This window comes from Cloeon dipterum, chromosome 2, assembly GCF_949628265.1.
Source record: "Cloeon dipterum chromosome 2, ieCloDipt1.1, whole genome shotgun sequence".
NCBI lineage: Eukaryota > Metazoa > Arthropoda > Insecta > Ephemeroptera > Baetidae > Cloeon > Cloeon dipterum.
Window position 1 is genome coordinate 19,136,136 of NC_088787.1, and position 15,637 is coordinate 19,151,772.

Below are 15,637 nucleotides of genomic sequence, written 5' to 3' on the forward strand. Positions count from 1 at the left end.
TTAAATTATATATATATATATATATATAATTTAATACAAATTAGCAATTATATATATCAACAGATAAAAAAGTTTTTATTATTTCAAAAAGGAAAAGTTCAACTAAAAATCATTCTAAATTTATAGCGTATTTTTGAATATGATTTTAAAATATAGAAAATGTATATTAATTTTTAATTGTAAAAAATTCTAATTTGTACGAGATTAAAAATGGAATTTCGACAAAACAAAATCATCGCTAAGAAATTTTCTGCAAGGTTAACATTTGTCATGGAGCAACTTTATTTTCAATAAAAATGCATGAGTTTTGGAAAAATCCGCATAATTTGAGAATAAAGTGTTTGCAATGCATTGGGTTTTTTTTCCGGAAAAACGCGTTTTTTTATTTTTGCGAACCCCGGGTGGAGGGGGGGCTGGTTGGGCCGCTACTTTGTAGTGGACTGCCAAAATTAAGAATGCCCCGGGAATTTTTCGATACCAGTTCGGCCCTGATTGGACTATACATATATTGAAGAATGTGTAGAACGTCAATGGCACGTACGCGATGCTGGCGTGTTGAGTATTGTGATAAAATTTTATCAATTTGGCTCTATACCTGTTCCTTAACACCTCGGTCCATAGCAGCACGCACGCAAGTAGAATTTTTATTTACTAAACCCAGCTAGCAAAATTTGTTGATTTAAAAACCGGTCTCAAAACTTGCGCAGCCTTAATTAATGGCTAGAAAAAACAAAGCCAATTAGGCTGCTGGTGCGAATTTGCAGCACTCGGTCAGGTTCGCGCGCGACCCTCTTCGTCACTCTTGTCGAACTCGCGGTTCGAACCCCTCGCGCGAACCCCCGTCGCGCCCACGAGCCCTGAATCGGGACCCTCCGGCGGGGGGAGAGGGTTTCATCCCTTACGGGGGATTAAAAACTTCGCAACGCCGTTACGGGAGAACGCGTCGTTGAAACCTCGCCGAATTCGCGCTGCGGCCGGCGTCAACAGTCTACTTTTTGGCGCCGCGTCACTCGCGGCCTGGAAAAATACCGCGGGGGCCCATTCGGGTTCCAAAAGATTTCGGACGCCCGTTTCACGTGCACTTTCGCCACCGGTGGCGCCGGCGTCGGCGGACCCGGCGCGCCGATCGGCGGCGTTCAACGTCCCGAGCCGAGCGGTGGCCGACGCCGCCGTTTTCGCGGCGTTCGAACCGGGGGGCCATTTTTTCGAATTTCTGTCCTCCGTAGAAGTTCGAGGAAGCGGTAAATCGCCAATTCGCACGCGATCGGCGCCGATTTCGCCCTGGCGCCGTTTCTAGAGCCCCTGCGTTGATTCGTGTTCGCAACGTCCAACCACTCCCTCGGGGGTGGTTTGCCCATTTTTGCGGATTTCGCCATTTGACTCAGCGCGAAATTTTATATAGATTCCCGCACGGTTCCGACAGCCGCTCCAGCGAGTTGAACCCCCTAAACCTACCCCCTAGGACCAAAAGACCTGTTGTTCCGTCTCTTGGGACCTGCTGGATATTTACGCTGCGGGCGAAAACTCATTTTGCTGGCTGGGATATTTTAAGAAACCTTTTCCCTCTTTTTAAAAAATGATTAACAATAATTATATTTTCAGTTTCGATGGAACGCCAAGTACAAAAACATGAAAAACCTGAAAACACTTGCCCATGGTGCCGAGCGACATTTAAAAAGGCCGCTCAGTTACAAGCACATGTAACTGAGCGGCACAGAGATAAGAAACAAATTCAATGCAAGCTGTGTGGCGAATTTTTTAAAAACCCTACGTCAAAGATAATTCATGAAAAACATGAAGACTATAAAAGTTCTCCTCAAACCTTTTTTAAATGTGTTCACTACTGCTTATTGCATTTTTTTTAAAACATTTTTTATTGCTGATATAAATATTAAAAAAACAAGTGGATGAGGCGAGCGTGCCGGACGACGAGCACGATGGCACACACACCTACCTCAACGCGCGCCTAAAAATATCATGAACGCGTTAGTTGGTGCCGTTCGACGCCCCTCACCCATTCTGTTGAGTATGTGGGGTACGTGGAAGGCGTGACAGAAATGCGTCGTTCTCATTGTAGTAATTCGTCTTTTATTTAGGTCTCGTGGTTTGGTAATTAAGATCAAGATCAGAAGCAAGATCAAGACTGCGAAATTACATTAATAATCAAAATCACAAATACAAACAGTAAAAATATCACATTCGAAATACAAACAATTATTACAACTTACCCCGTAGTTCGGGTCTAATATGAAATAGTTTTTTTGGAATTTTCTCGCACCAAATCTCATCCTAGCCGGAGAGAGAAATTATTGTGTTGCGACTGCTTTGGTGCGAGTCTGATTGTGCAGTGGGGGAGAAGGTGCAGTAAGGGTGCACTGATTGTCGCACACCTTTGTACTGCCACCTGGCGATACAGGTTAAATGCAAAGTAGTAGGACAGTAGTGGCGAGAAGGCGCCACAAGTACGCAAACTAAGAGCTCGGCGCCCAGTAACCGGTGGACCAAAGGCCCCTGTTCACTATTCGATATGGATTTAGGGTCGCCTATACTCTATTCAACTTCCAGGTAATATTTTTTTGCATTCTTAGAAACAAATTTTTTGGTTAAAAATAGGCAATTTTACAATAGAATATCGTCTATCATAAAAGTCCTCTGTTGAAAGATTGAGTCAATTTTTATTTATGAAAAAATTATTGTTTCAAACAAAATAAATCCAATTTGTCATATATTGATATCTCGTTGAAATAATTGAAGAATGCTTTATTTTGCGGCGGCGAGAGAGCAACAGGAGGAAAGTGAGCGAGAGGAGAATTTCGCAAACAGGCTGAAGAATCAAAGTTGCAAAACTCGCAGCAGCAGCAGCAGCTGTCGTGATTCAGCGGGGCCGTCGTGCGGAAAAACGACCAGCGCCGGAAAATCGCTTTTTAAAAGATGCGGCTGCACGAATAAAACACGTCTCGCGCGCCGAGTTTAAGCTTTTGTGTGGCACCTCGTGTTTACCAACGGCAACAACCTTCCTTTTATTTAGTGCTTTTCAAGAGCGACTGTAGCGTGAAATAATCTGTCTATATTTTCATGCTCTGGTTCGAAAACTTGTTTGAAAGTTTTATCGCACCCTAAAATATTGGGCTAAAATTCATAAAATTGCCTTTTTTAAATAAAAAATGGGAATTTTTCAGGTTAAAAATTTGGAAATCTAGAATTTTTTACAGAGCACATTTTTTGTACAGATTTCGAGGGGATTTGATTGGAAATAACTAATTCTGAAATTTGGAGGTCATGGTTGGGGGGTTGAGACCCACCCCCTGCCCCCCCAGGGGTGGAATATTTTGAGTTAAATTAATTTTAGTCAGAAATTAGCGTTTTTTGTTTTTATGTCGTTTTATATATTTTATGCCACGAGAAACTCAATTCTGGGCCTGGTTTCATGGTATCTCACCCCCCTTGGTCAGAATAAAAATGGTTCTTACACCGGGTGATCCTTCTTTTTGAACGGACTAAATTAATATTAATTACAAACCACAAACCGGTCGATGAATCAGACAAAAACAAGCCATTTCATGAACTCGTATGATTAATTTCACTTGGCTCCACAAAAATTGATATTTCTATGATTTTCATAACCGTCTAAATTATGCTGATTCAAGTCTTTTATGCAAAGATATGAAAACGAAGCAAAATTAGTTAATAAATTAAATTTTGAAACTTATTTAATGACTCCATTTGCAAATTGGGAGCGCTTCCTTTAAAAAATTCTTATCAATGAGAAATTTTTATCATGTTTAGTATGCATTGCCTCCTGTAGGTCGCTTTAATCATGCATAATTGAACTACTGTCAGATGGTCTCCCGTCTCCCTTCATTATCCAATTTTGCTAAAGGGTCTCACTGCTGGCTCTCGCTTTATTAATGGATACCGCTTGCCTTAACAATTTTAAATTAGTCTTCCAGATAATTTGCAACGAGACCCTCATTTGATAGATCGTTTAACAACAATGTTGAGGCTTGACTAATTGAAATTTTGGGGGAAACTTGGTGAAATGCTGGCTGTTTTTATTTAAAAAAATCCATTTCGTGCAAATGAGCACCAATTAGCCTTAATAGTTACAAATAAAATGGAATTATTGGTTGTGTTGTTGTGTCCACAGGCAGCGCAGCCGGAAGGAACGGCGACGCTGGTGAAGACGCGTCGGTCGCGCAATCTGCTGCGGCACCCGTTCCGCGTGAACACCACATGACGGCGGTCGTGTCGTCCAACAACAGTTGAGGCTTGAGGCAGCATGGTGTCCATCGCGCCGCATTCCTCGACTAGCAGCACCAACCTTTGGCCCAAGAAGTCCTACTGGGAGGTGATCGAGCACTTCAAAGCCTCCTCCGGCCTCATCGCCTCTTCGCTCAAGGTAATGACAAGACAGGAGAAATCTGATTAGCTATTTTTTAAGTTTTTAAAAGCAAAAATTGATATTGAATTTTCGTATTCTCAATTTTCTGGGACATTATAAGAGAGATATAACAGAATAATTGATTTTTAATCACTATAAATTATTGGTTATTTATAATTATTGCGCAAGTTAAATTAATGAAAAACAAGAATTTTAACCGACATTTTCATGCAAAATTACAAATACCATGTTATTGATAATTTTTATTGCATAAAATTTTTTACATGCCGCCTTTACAAATGATCGAAACCCCGATTTTTTGGTATAAAAGAATTGTTCTATTGATTTATAATCCCAGAATCACATTAAAAGTTGATTTAATTAGCAATAAAGAAACACGCAAATCGTAGAAAGCAGCAAGAATTATTTGCTTGTGTGTGTTTATATATATATACGTTTTATTTTTATTAAATTTTAATGATAAAAAAAATGTAACCTACAGGGAAATTAATTCACATGAAATGAATTTTATAGTATCTTCTATCAGGTTTCATCATTTAAAAAAAAACACGCTTGTGTCACAAATTACGAATGAAACCCAATTTTTGAAATTACAGAACCACAACAACAAAATGAAGAAGAAGTTAAATAATGTTCTCCAACATTGTCAACGCCACACAGAGAGAGCAGCTGGGCAGCTTCCTCGCTCAGCTCTCAAAGTATAGGGACACAGCAGCTATAGCTAAACTCTGACGCAGTATACTAACAATAAATAAGCATCAAGTAAAAAGGAAAACAAAGTTTCACCATCTCTTTCAGTTCCCAGTTGTTTCAAGATTTTTCCCACAAATCAATGAGGGATCGAGTCGTGTTTATGAAAAGTATAAACTTACGGAATGTCTCTGTCAGGCTGTCGGCTTGGTAGAGGCCAAGAATGGCCCAGCTAGTCGCGCGCACTTCTTCGGTGACCACCTAGGAGCTTGCAGTTTTCCATCCTCCACTAGCCGTTCATCTCCTGCTGGTCAGCCCTGTACTTAAGGGTGGGCAGGTTAAGAAACCTCCTCTACCTGCGCCTTCACCTTGATTTGGAACTCGATAAAGATCAGGTCATGGTCTATGTTTGCAGGCTGTTAATTTACACAACATTAATTTCTGGCCGAATTTTGGGCTTTAATTTTAACTCACAGCGTCCAGGATCCTTTCTTTGCGCAAACTGGGATTTATCTTTATCGCTGCTTCTTTCACCATGAACTGCTAGGTCGGCCTCCTAGTCTCGCACCAACTAGGCACGAGGGATACCCATATTGTGGGTAACTGGAAGCAAGGGAGAAAATTAAATTTATCAGAGATGAGCACCGAGATACAGCATAATTTTCTCGATAGGCCATAATTTGTATTGCAGTATTCTGGCTCTATAAGTTAAACAAAGTATTATTTGTAATTTTCTGCATTTTATTATTAAATATAACATTACATTTTATTCATAGTGACAAAAATAGTCAGCAATTATATATTTACAACAAAATTTCAGATTTAACTAAGTGCTAAGGAATTTTGCATATTTTAACTAGTACACAGTCTGGTGTTATTCTTAACAAACTCAGCCCAATTTTTAATAGCCTGGCTCATTCACAATCATTGAAATTTTGATGTGTTTTAGTGTAGTCACCCTCCTGGTCCACTATAAACAATCGTGATTGAAGGTTTTCCTCTTTTGTTAGTATTAACTATCCTCATTCTCATTGACAACACTTGACGAAGCAATATATTTAAATAGGTTTTATAGCATTTTATTATTAAAAAGCTAAATACTAATTTTCATTACTCAATTAAATATAAAATAACGCGCTGCATTGCAAAAATTGCACTGAAATTTTGAATAAATAATTTGTACTAATTTATAATGCAGTATATTTATTCGAACAAGATTTAAAACAACCATTCATTTTTCCGGGGTGAACATCTCATCTCATTTAAAAAAACTAGGACAAACGAAATCCTATATGTTTTATCCAGAGAAGTAGAACCCCCCCCCCTCCCCCAAGTATTCACAAAAATGTTCTCACACTAGCACATTTGATCTTGAGGTATCACGCTAAAAACTCATTTTTCGTCTCTGCTTAGCACATCCCGTGGGCTACGAGCCAGTCCAGTTCCTATCACACAGCTGAGCAGGTAACATGGGGTCATAAAGTACGCATGGCAGGTCGTCATTGGAAATCTGTGTAGGATAATTGTTACTCAACGTAAACTGATCTGAACATCCTTCTCAAAGTACCTTCATTTTAGCCGCACCATTATCTAAAGACTGTAATTGATGGAATTGCAGTGGCAAATGTGAGGGTTCATAAATGGTCTCCGAAGACTGGGACAAAGAGAGACGCGATGTGAAACCATCTGAATCACTGGAAGGAGCTTGCCCATCATAGGGGGGACTTTGGCTGCTAAATAATGGATTTCCAAAATCTATCTGCGTCATAAAAATTGAACAAAGTGTAAATAAGAATATAGTGCTTAATACAAATTCATAGAAGACACATAAAATACTTCAAATTACCAGCGGCTCCATATTATTGAATTCGAATTCCATAAAATCTACATTATTCAAGTGTTGAGACTCAGGCAGTTCATTCTAAATAGAAAAAAATGAGTTACACTGTGCAATAGTATATTACGCATTTTTAATACCTCGTTAAGTTCAAGCTGAGGTAAAGCAGAATCTTTTAGAGAAGAGCAGCTCCCAAAATTTGCTTTACTGGACTCGTCTCGATTACCTGTTTGCAAATAAAACCACTGTTTATCATTTTCTTCTAACTTTTAGTAGGAATAAGAGGCAAAATAACTCAATTCTACTTTAAAATAAGGTTATTATTTCATACCTGATGTAGATTCAATAGTCTCTGAAGTGATTTTATCATTGACAATATTTTGAGGGTGACCAATTACACTGGGAATGAATGCTAAGATAGAAATCAGGTCATTCGAATCATTTCTGTTGTCCTTTGAGTCTTGAAACAGAAAGCAGTATTAATTTTTACACCAAATCGTCAGTCCAAATAAAACCTTCATTGTGTTGTGAAGGCACCGTCTTTTTTGTGGCAGATTTTATCTTTTCACTGTCTCCTTGTGATATTCTTTCATCCTAAAAATGTTCAATATAATTATAGACTTCAGAAATAAAAAGTTCGACTTACTATAGAGATAGAGTAATCTGAGGATATCTGTAAAAATTGTCAGGCATTAACGAAATCCAGGGGGTAATTTAAAAAACAAACTTACAGATATGGTGTACCCGTCATCTTTCCCCTCATTTTGAGATTTAACTCCCTCAGACGTTACAGTGCCATCAACAATGCCACGGTCAACTTCAAAACTTTGGCAGTGCTTAAAGGTTTTTGCAACCTTTTTTCTCTGACCAGTGCTCTAAAAAGAAAACATACATACTTAGAAAAATCCTTAAGACAATTAAAATGAAATTTTTTGCCTTACAGTTATTTCCGCACCCTCAATTGGCAAAGGGTGAATCGTGAGGATGTGTGCGACGCCGGATATGAAAAACAAATAGCACCCTGCAGCAAAAGGAGGTGCCCCGTCTAAGATTCTAATATCTGAAACCGGCTTGTCGATTTTGTGTTCAAGCTTTGCTTGTTTCGGCTTTGAGCTCTCAGTGGGGAATGTGTTTCTTCTCTGTTGACAAAAAAAACAATCCATGAATTCAAATGATATAATGCACCGCAATAATGAAACAAATTCAATAATATTTTATAACAAAATTGCCAGTATATTTTCTAACGCATTTGGAATCCCCACCAACCCGCGAATTGAAAGTGTAAGAAATCTCGAAATCAAACAAAGTGCAAAAAATGCTTTTTTCTAAGGGTGCCAATTACGCATCATGAATCTTTCACCCTTCTCTGACGCGAATATCAAATGTGAAGAGCTAGTGCTGACATTCAGCGCCCTTGGTTCTTGGTTGCATATTATGTCCACTCTGGCTTTAGCGCCCTTTTCAGTAAAACAAAGCAACAGTACCAGCTTGTTTGGCGCTGAACAAAATCATCAACGATCAGTGCTACTTGCTGGGCGCTGGTACCCTTTGAATTAATTGATTCAAAAGCAGTGAAAACTTTCTCCAAAAGTTTGTTATCTATACTCTTTATTAAATTTGTACTTAAAAAAAGAAAGACATAAAATTCTTTTTTCACTTCATGAATTCAAATTAGCAAAATATTCTTATAACTTAATGACAAATTTTGCAGGTTTATATAGATTTTTAAATATAATTGATAAGATATTAAAAGACAATTGCAATCCAATATAAAATAAATATGCATTTTACCTTCCTTGACTTTCCAAGTGGTTTCAAAGTTGGGTTTTTGATGGTTGGAATGAATTCCAAAGATGGAGTCTTTCCACGCCCAAAATTCTCCATTAAATCTGCAGTAAAATGAAGGCCACAGATTTTGCTTCCTTTTGAAGGTTTCCAGTGATGCAATCCATCGAAGCTGCGCATGAAGCTAATCCACTTAGCCAGCAGTGTGGGTTTTTTAAATGGAAACCTAAAATTAAATATTTAAAAGTGGAAAATCTTTTTGGTGTATTAAATTACCCTAAGAAGCTGACTTTCTTTTTGTTTTTCAAACGGTCATCAGTTATTTTCGAGCTGGATGAGTTTAATGTGCATCCTGGAATCGCGCAGTTGACCATGGCTCGTAAGGCTGCAGAGAGAAAAATATTCATTACTTAACCAAACACAGAATATTTATGTTTAAATATATGTGTAGAATTGCAAAAATTATATTGTTATGGAAAATTAAAAAATTGCTTTTTAATTTATTAATTGTCCGCAGTGATATTATATAATTACTATAAATTTTGTTGCCCCATAGCAGTATAATATATTAATTTCTATTTTATAACTGCGCCGAGAGGCTGCCATGCATACAAAAATATTTTTTTGCGAATTTAAATATTTTTAGTACCGTGACTTTGCTTACATTAAAAAAGTGTACGGCCCAGTTTATTTCCTCACCCAATTTATTTCCTCTAAAAGAATAGTGCCAAAATTAGATTTAATGCACCTTTTACTCAATTTTTCGAGTAATTTTCATGGTAATATCGACAGACGTATGTAGTAGAGATTATTGTTATCATTTTAATATAAATAATATTGCGCTCGACAAGGTTAAATATCACTCGGATAAAAAATTGACTATGTTGTGCTATTTTGGGCCGCATTCATAAAGAAATCACTTTTGAAATAATTTTGTATGCTTTTTATCCCTGATCGAGGACCGGGAAGGGCGCGCACTGTACTAGCACGAATGCTGATATTCGGGTCCCAAGAACACCGCGAACGGATAACATAATAGGCGCACCCAGGGCGCACCAGAGGCCGCACAGGGACCCAGCCCACTGAAGAGCCAACGAATTTCATGTGAACGGTGAACGTGAGAAAAATTAGACAAACTTAAAATTATTGTTCAAAATTCCGTCACAAGTAAACGCGCGATGAGGATTAATGAAAAATTAGAACCATATAATATTATATACATACGAGCCTATTGGCTTATATTTTATGAAGTCATTTTACTAGCAAATCTCAAGACAATTGGAGAATTTCAAACATTTTGCGGCTATTTTTGGCTCTGGCTGCCCAATGTCGGAGGTCAGAAAAGTGGCAAGCAAGAAGGTGCTTAATTAAGTAATATTCAGCATAAAATCGTATGAAAAAGATGTAAAAATTTGGAGAAATTCCAAGATAATATTATGGAAAAGCTTCAGTTTTCGCCGCCGAGTTAAAGTTTCCGCCACCCCTACTTTAGCATGGGATTCTCATAAGAACTGGCGAGATGTGTAACGCGGCAGAAACTGTAACTTTACCATAAGTACATAATAAATTATAATATGTAATAATATTATTCCCTTTGCTTTTACGGTCTGAGTAATACATAATATGGACAATATGCAGCATTTTAAAAAGAAACTGAAAACTGAAAATGGCTTACCTTAATTAAAAATGAGTCGTTCTAAAAATTCAATGACCGGGATTCTGTAGCCTGGTCGGATTTTCTGAAGAGACTAGAGGGGGATCTGAGAAAACTAGTGTGTACATTCGTGTATGTACATTATACAATTATATACAAAGGTTTCATGTTTTACAATTTAAAATATACATAATCAATTTTTAACTTACCATATTTATGTATGATACATAATATTAACAATTAACACTCAAAGTCCTCATCGAATCAGATCAGTTTCTGATTCTTCAGAAGATTTCTGTAAAAATGTCACTTCAATAATCTTGAAGCTTTTATGATGATCCAAATAAAACTTACTTTGACTTCTTGCTTGCTAATGCTGAGCCTGTGCTGTGTGCTGACAATGAGCCATTGAGTCCTTAAATTATGTCATGAAAATAGTTTCTACTTTTTGATTAGAGAGGGCATCGTCGATTGCCAATCAGAATCAGCTACAATCAAATTGGCAACTTTGCAACATCTCTTGCGTCTTGATTGCAAGCTACTATTGGCCAAAGCATGACTGGTGCTGCTGCAGTGTCAAAGAGGAGATAATGATATTTAAGCGAGAAGAGTTTAACATGAAAAGCGTGTGTTTATTAAGTCTTATGTTAATGGTTTAGGTCATAAGTAGGTGTGTTCCAGCAGTGAGATAGAAGAGAGGTAGGGCGCTTGGCGCTTGTTCAAATAATGGACACGCCCCCCCCGTTCCCTGTGTCGCCTGACGCCTGTCGCTTCGCTTGTTGTTTGTTTGTGTAGCCCTGGATGTAGCAGCGTGCGTTCTCCAAATTCGGCAACTTTCTGCTAATTTCTTACCAGACTTTTTCCCAATAAACGCTCTCAACCAAAAGAAATAATTCTGGAGGTTCGGTGAACGCAGGAAGCCGGCAACATGAGCACAGGAAAAGTGGTAACGCCGTCTGTGGATCTCAGCTCCTACCGCGACCAGCACTTCAAAGTGAACTATTATCCTTTATTTTTTTAATCCAAAATAAATTAATCGCGTACTTTAAGGGCTCTCGCACCGAGCAGGAGCGTTTGCTGCGCAACTCCACCACCATGTACATAGGCAATCTGTCGTTCTACACCACCGAAGAGCAGATCTACGAACTGTTCTCCAAGTGCGGGGACGTCAAGCGAGTAGTCATGGGCCTGGACAAGTACAAGAAGACTCCCTGCGGTTTTTGTTTCATAGAGTGAGATTCCATCACTTAATTTCTACGAATATTTGAGAATCTATAAATTTCTTGAATGCAGATACTACAACCGTGCTGATGCCGAGGCCTGCATGAGATACATCAACGGCACCAGGTTGGATGACAGAATCATTCGGTCTGACTGGGATGCTGGGTTCTCAGAAGGGCGTCAGTATGGCAGAGGAAAGACTGGCGGACAGGTAATAATAATTACCAATTTGTGCGTTTGTCGCTTCAATTAAAGGGGACTCTCGCTTTCCGATCACTCACACTTTCGCTCTGATGGGAAGAATCAATGTAAATGTCCTATCCTAGCGAGAAGTGCGAGTTGGGAGTCTGCCATAATTGACAGAATTTAGACCAAACGGTCCTTTTGATAATTAACGTCATTTATTCACTGGTGATGGTTTGAATAATTTTTTCGGCTATTCTGACAATTTTGGTTTTATTATTTAGGTGCGTGATGAGTACAGGACAGATTACGACAGTGGTCGAGGTGGATTTGGCAAAAATGCTCAGCCTAAGTCAGCTGTGCAGATGTTCCCTGGGTCAACTACTGGTGGAATCCCGTAATTATTTTGTACATACAAACTGTAAACGTGATGCTTTCGCTATTATAAAACTAATTAACATGTATTTCATACGCAGTTTCACATCTAACGTCCAAGGTTATACCAAACAACAATATTACGTCAATGCTTCAATTTACTGTTATTTATTAAATCTCTTATTTTTTGAAAAATTTAAAATCAGTCAAATAACATAATAATCAAAAGCAAGAAAAAAACCGTTTAAATATCAGCGATTTCGGGAAACATTTAATTATTTTGATTCCCGTTCCAAATTTTCTAGAAAAGAACTAACGCGTTTTTGCTTTCCGCCTTGATTGGGGTTTCCCTCTTGCTTTGAGCAACTGGTACGACGCGTATGTGCACGATTCTTCCGTCAAATAAGGAATGTAGAAAGCTCGGAGAAGTTTCGGAGATCTGCAAATAATCAAAATTAGTGCCGTGATAGCCTGTGTGAATCAAAAACCCACCTTTCATTATCAAGATACGGTATTGAGATAATTAAATCCCATTTTGCCTTGTCATCGGCGTAAATCGGCTCTAATTTTGTCAAACGAGAAGTGTTCAAGTCAACCAAAAAATCACACTTGGCTATATCAAACTGCAACAAATTCATATTATAACTTACTTTTATCTGTAATTAATAATTAAACGATTTGCTTACATATCTCGACCGTTCCTCTCTATTTTCATCATTGAAGTTGGGTGGCACGATCGACGTTCCATCTGGCCCAGGCTGGTATGGTTGCGGTAGCTGCCCTTTGAACTCTGACTCGATAAAACGCAGATTCCACCTGATGAAATATTTTATCATAAATTTCAAAAGTTCAACAGGAAGAAGGAATATTAGTTTTCATGACTTTAAATCAAGTTCCGTTATAATATATGCTGTCCTTAAAACATGTATTTTAAAATGACGAGGTATTTTTGAAGTCTCCAGTTTAACGCCACAGAGACCAGAGACAGTTTTCTATTTGAAGTATATCAAGAGAAATTGTGTGCAAACCTGTTATTCGGAAGGAAAAAACTTGAAGGAAATCTGTGCCACTCCTTGCCAACACAAACGTTGATTTCTCGCGAAGTACCAAATTCGTTTTGCGATCCAAACTTGGAAAGCTCCATGTAAATGTCAAGAGGGGCATGGTAGCCTGGAATATTTACTTTCAACCATTAAATTGTTGCTGCTGGCGTTTCTCACCTTTGTAAAGGGCGAAACTCCTGGACAGTCCCAGCACAGTAAAAATCAGGGCGATGCCCACTGCTACAAGATTCGTCTGCGGCAGGTATCCGGACATTTTCATTCTGGTAATTTTCTTCAGCGCAAAAAACATGGTTCTTTGAATGCCGTCCAAGGCGAATGCACCATTCAGGCAAATAAGCGGGTAAATCGGGAAAAGGAACCGCTCCTCCTGCATAATGACTTAATAAATTGAAGGTTTCAAACCAAGAATAATATTTTTAATCAAACCTTGTGCTGCTGTAATCCAAAAACAGCCAGCCAAAGGTACAATGGGCTGAGATGGAGGAAATATTGAATTTTCTGTGAGCTCTCCCTTTTGTCACTTATGAGGACAACGACAGCCTGTGTAAAAAGTCGTATAATTAATTTTTTTATTGCTGATCAGTACTTTCAAAAAGGCTTACTGCGATCAGAATGCTTATCAGGGCTAGAGGGAAAGCAAGGTTGAAGTTGAGGAAACCGTTGATAAGGTAGAAATGCCATGGCTCTGTCCCGTACAAGTCTGGTCCTCGGTTTGATGAAAATACGTTGTACAAAACAATGTTCAGAGGTGCTATCACTATTTTTCCATAAGCATCTGTGTCGATTTTCATAATTGGCACCTGCAAACCAGAATAAAGGCGGCGTACAAAATTTACCTACTAATTTATCGGGAGTTTAAAAATGTATTTTATATAGTATGACGTGATAAATTACAGCAGAGAGTAGAGTTAGGTCTTTTGAATGTCAGACAAAAAATAGAGAAGGCGCTTACCATGACGACGACTAGAGAAATCAAGGAGTATTTACAGAATTCGAAAAGTTCTCTCCTCTTGACAATCAAATCAAAGGCAATTGGTAGACTGTGGAGAAAATTAAAATAAAATGAAAAGGCAAGACTAAAGGCGATTATTCTCACCCAACGAGAGCTGCAAAAGGCCAACTGAGCAGGGCAGAAAGAGCCGTGGCCAAGACTGCAAGGGCGTACTGCTTCTCAAACCACGCAGTCATGCTTAATATGGTCATCAGCCTTCAAATCATATTAAATATAAGTGAAACGATATTTTCTTTAAAGAGCCTCACATTGAAAATGAAGATGGCAGGAAAGCCGAGCTTGCGATGAACATTCCAGGGCTCAAGATCAAGAAGAGCAAGGTTAATCGGCCAATGTGAATTCCAAACCTCCTGCATACACTCCTAGAAAAGAGAATGTCATTTCTGTACAGCCAAATGGTAGAATTCTCATACTTGTAAAAATAAGTTTCGAGGAGGGCACAAGAAAATCCCAACAAGCACCGGACAAAATAGAAGACTAGCATTCTGTTTGGGTTGAAGATTTTTTCATAGATCAGGGCAGGCAGGACGTGGAACAGAATGTAGCTATAGGAGCGAAGAGCATACTCTGGAGAGTATTCCCACGTCTGCATTCCTTTGCCATACATCATGTAGTGCATCTAAAAAAAATTGACAGTTACATATTACTTTTTCCTCTCTAAAATAAATACATAAATCGGTTTGCATAATGCGACATTTCTTTTGAAAATTGATACGATAAGAACTGAATAATAATAGGCAGTGTACACATATATTTTCATTTTAAGCGACATGTCAATTATTAGAAATTAAAATTATTGCTTATTATTTATGTACATTATAATCAAGAGTACGTATGTATTTATGCATTTTTTGTTAAAATATAAATTTGGAAATTTTAATATTACCGGCTCCCAGTAGTTAAAGGTTTCATCGCAATCGGAAATATTGCTCCAAATTGCTGAACAAATTCTAGCCGAGATTAGAACTTTGAATGCGGTGTTTGTTTGTAAATGGACCATGTTCCTTTCTTCGTAGGTGCCAAGTAAAGGACTTGTCGGAGGCGCTACTTTCTCTATCTTCTCCTTCTCCTCGCTAGCAAACCAAATTATTGTTTCACATCAAAATTATTTATTTTATTTATTTTCTAACCTTTTGGATTTCTGTGGCTTCGACTCCTTTGGTGCGTTTTTTAAGAACAATTTACGCAAGCGGGGATTTTTGTTCGTCATTATGAATTTAAGTGCCGATTTTCTGTCTTAAGAAGTACGATATTAGTAGCAGAATAAATGAAACGCTTCTATTCGTATCATAATTTTAAATTCAATCTGAAACAACCTCGAAATATTGAGTACATACACGTCGGCCTGACAGTATTTTGTTTTGGTTCCCTGTTCCCTGTGCTTTGTAAGACAGACATTATCAACACAGGGGTG

The 15,637-nt window shown here is 38.2% G+C and overlaps 3 protein-coding genes and 2 long non-coding RNA genes across 8 annotated transcripts in view; 2 read left to right on the top strand and 3 right to left on the bottom strand.

Annotated features, from left to right (window-relative positions):
- The window catches only part of LOC135938020 (uncharacterized), a 6,078-nt gene extending 3,708 nt beyond the window's left edge, over positions 1-2,370 (bottom strand). Inside the window, exon 1 of the long non-coding RNA XR_010574591.1 lies at positions 2,229-2,370. This is a non-coding gene — a long non-coding RNA (uncharacterized LOC135938020). The remainder of the gene's footprint in view (positions 1-2,228) is intronic.
- A 94-nt stretch (positions 2,371-2,464) lies between these two features.
- LOC135938019 (uncharacterized) lies at positions 2,465-5,181 on the top strand. The gene is made up of 3 exons (XR_010574590.1): positions 2,465-2,565; positions 4,148-4,399; positions 4,999-5,181. It is a non-coding gene; the product is annotated as an uncharacterized LOC135938019 (long non-coding RNA).
- Positions 5,182-5,818: 637 nt separating this feature from the next.
- On the bottom strand, positions 5,819-11,023 carry LOC135938015 (uncharacterized). 4 transcript variants are annotated; one of them, XM_065481503.1, is made up of 14 exons: positions 10,723-11,023; positions 10,578-10,663; positions 10,390-10,474; positions 8,991-9,099; positions 8,721-8,940; positions 7,871-8,068; positions 7,661-7,804; positions 7,576-7,602; positions 7,445-7,523; positions 7,261-7,389; positions 7,070-7,155; positions 6,939-7,013; positions 6,660-6,851; positions 5,819-6,602 (listed from the first exon to the last, which is right to left on the bottom strand). In XM_065481503.1, the coding sequence occupies exons 4-14, from the start codon at positions 9,086-9,088 to the stop codon at positions 6,519-6,521; spliced, it is 1,332 nt and encodes a 443-aa protein (XP_065337575.1). In that variant the 5' UTR covers positions 9,089-9,099; positions 10,390-10,474; positions 10,578-10,663; positions 10,723-11,023; the 3' UTR covers positions 5,819-6,518. The 4 variants fall into 4 exon arrangements, with proteins under 4 accessions (XP_065337575.1, XP_065337573.1, XP_065337574.1 ...); XM_065481501.1 differs by having other exon boundaries at positions 10,390-10,483; XM_065481502.1 differs by having other exon boundaries at positions 10,578-11,023.
- Positions 11,024-11,132: 109 nt separating this feature from the next.
- On the top strand, positions 11,133-12,236 carry Cbp20 (cap binding protein 20). The gene is made up of 4 exons (XM_065481506.1): positions 11,133-11,362; positions 11,419-11,600; positions 11,662-11,800; positions 12,057-12,236. Exons 1-4 carry the CDS (start codon positions 11,297-11,299, stop codon positions 12,171-12,173), a joined length of 504 nt encoding a protein of 167 aa, XP_065337578.1. The 5' UTR covers positions 11,133-11,296; the 3' UTR covers positions 12,174-12,236.
- Positions 12,237-12,299: 63 nt separating this feature from the next.
- On the bottom strand, positions 12,300-15,591 carry LOC135938011 (alpha-1,2-mannosyltransferase ALG9-like). The gene is made up of 14 exons (XM_065481491.1): positions 15,540-15,591; positions 15,354-15,455; positions 15,110-15,296; positions 14,637-14,842; positions 14,472-14,585; positions 14,308-14,418; positions 14,164-14,251; positions 13,814-14,011; positions 13,638-13,751; positions 13,368-13,578; positions 13,176-13,317; positions 12,834-12,963; positions 12,640-12,770; positions 12,300-12,586 (listed from the first exon to the last, which is right to left on the bottom strand). The coding sequence occupies exons 2-14, from the start codon at positions 15,431-15,433 to the stop codon at positions 12,460-12,462; spliced, it is 1,839 nt and encodes a 612-aa protein (XP_065337563.1). The 5' UTR covers positions 15,434-15,455; positions 15,540-15,591; the 3' UTR covers positions 12,300-12,459.
- Positions 15,592-15,637: the final 46 nt, after the last annotated feature.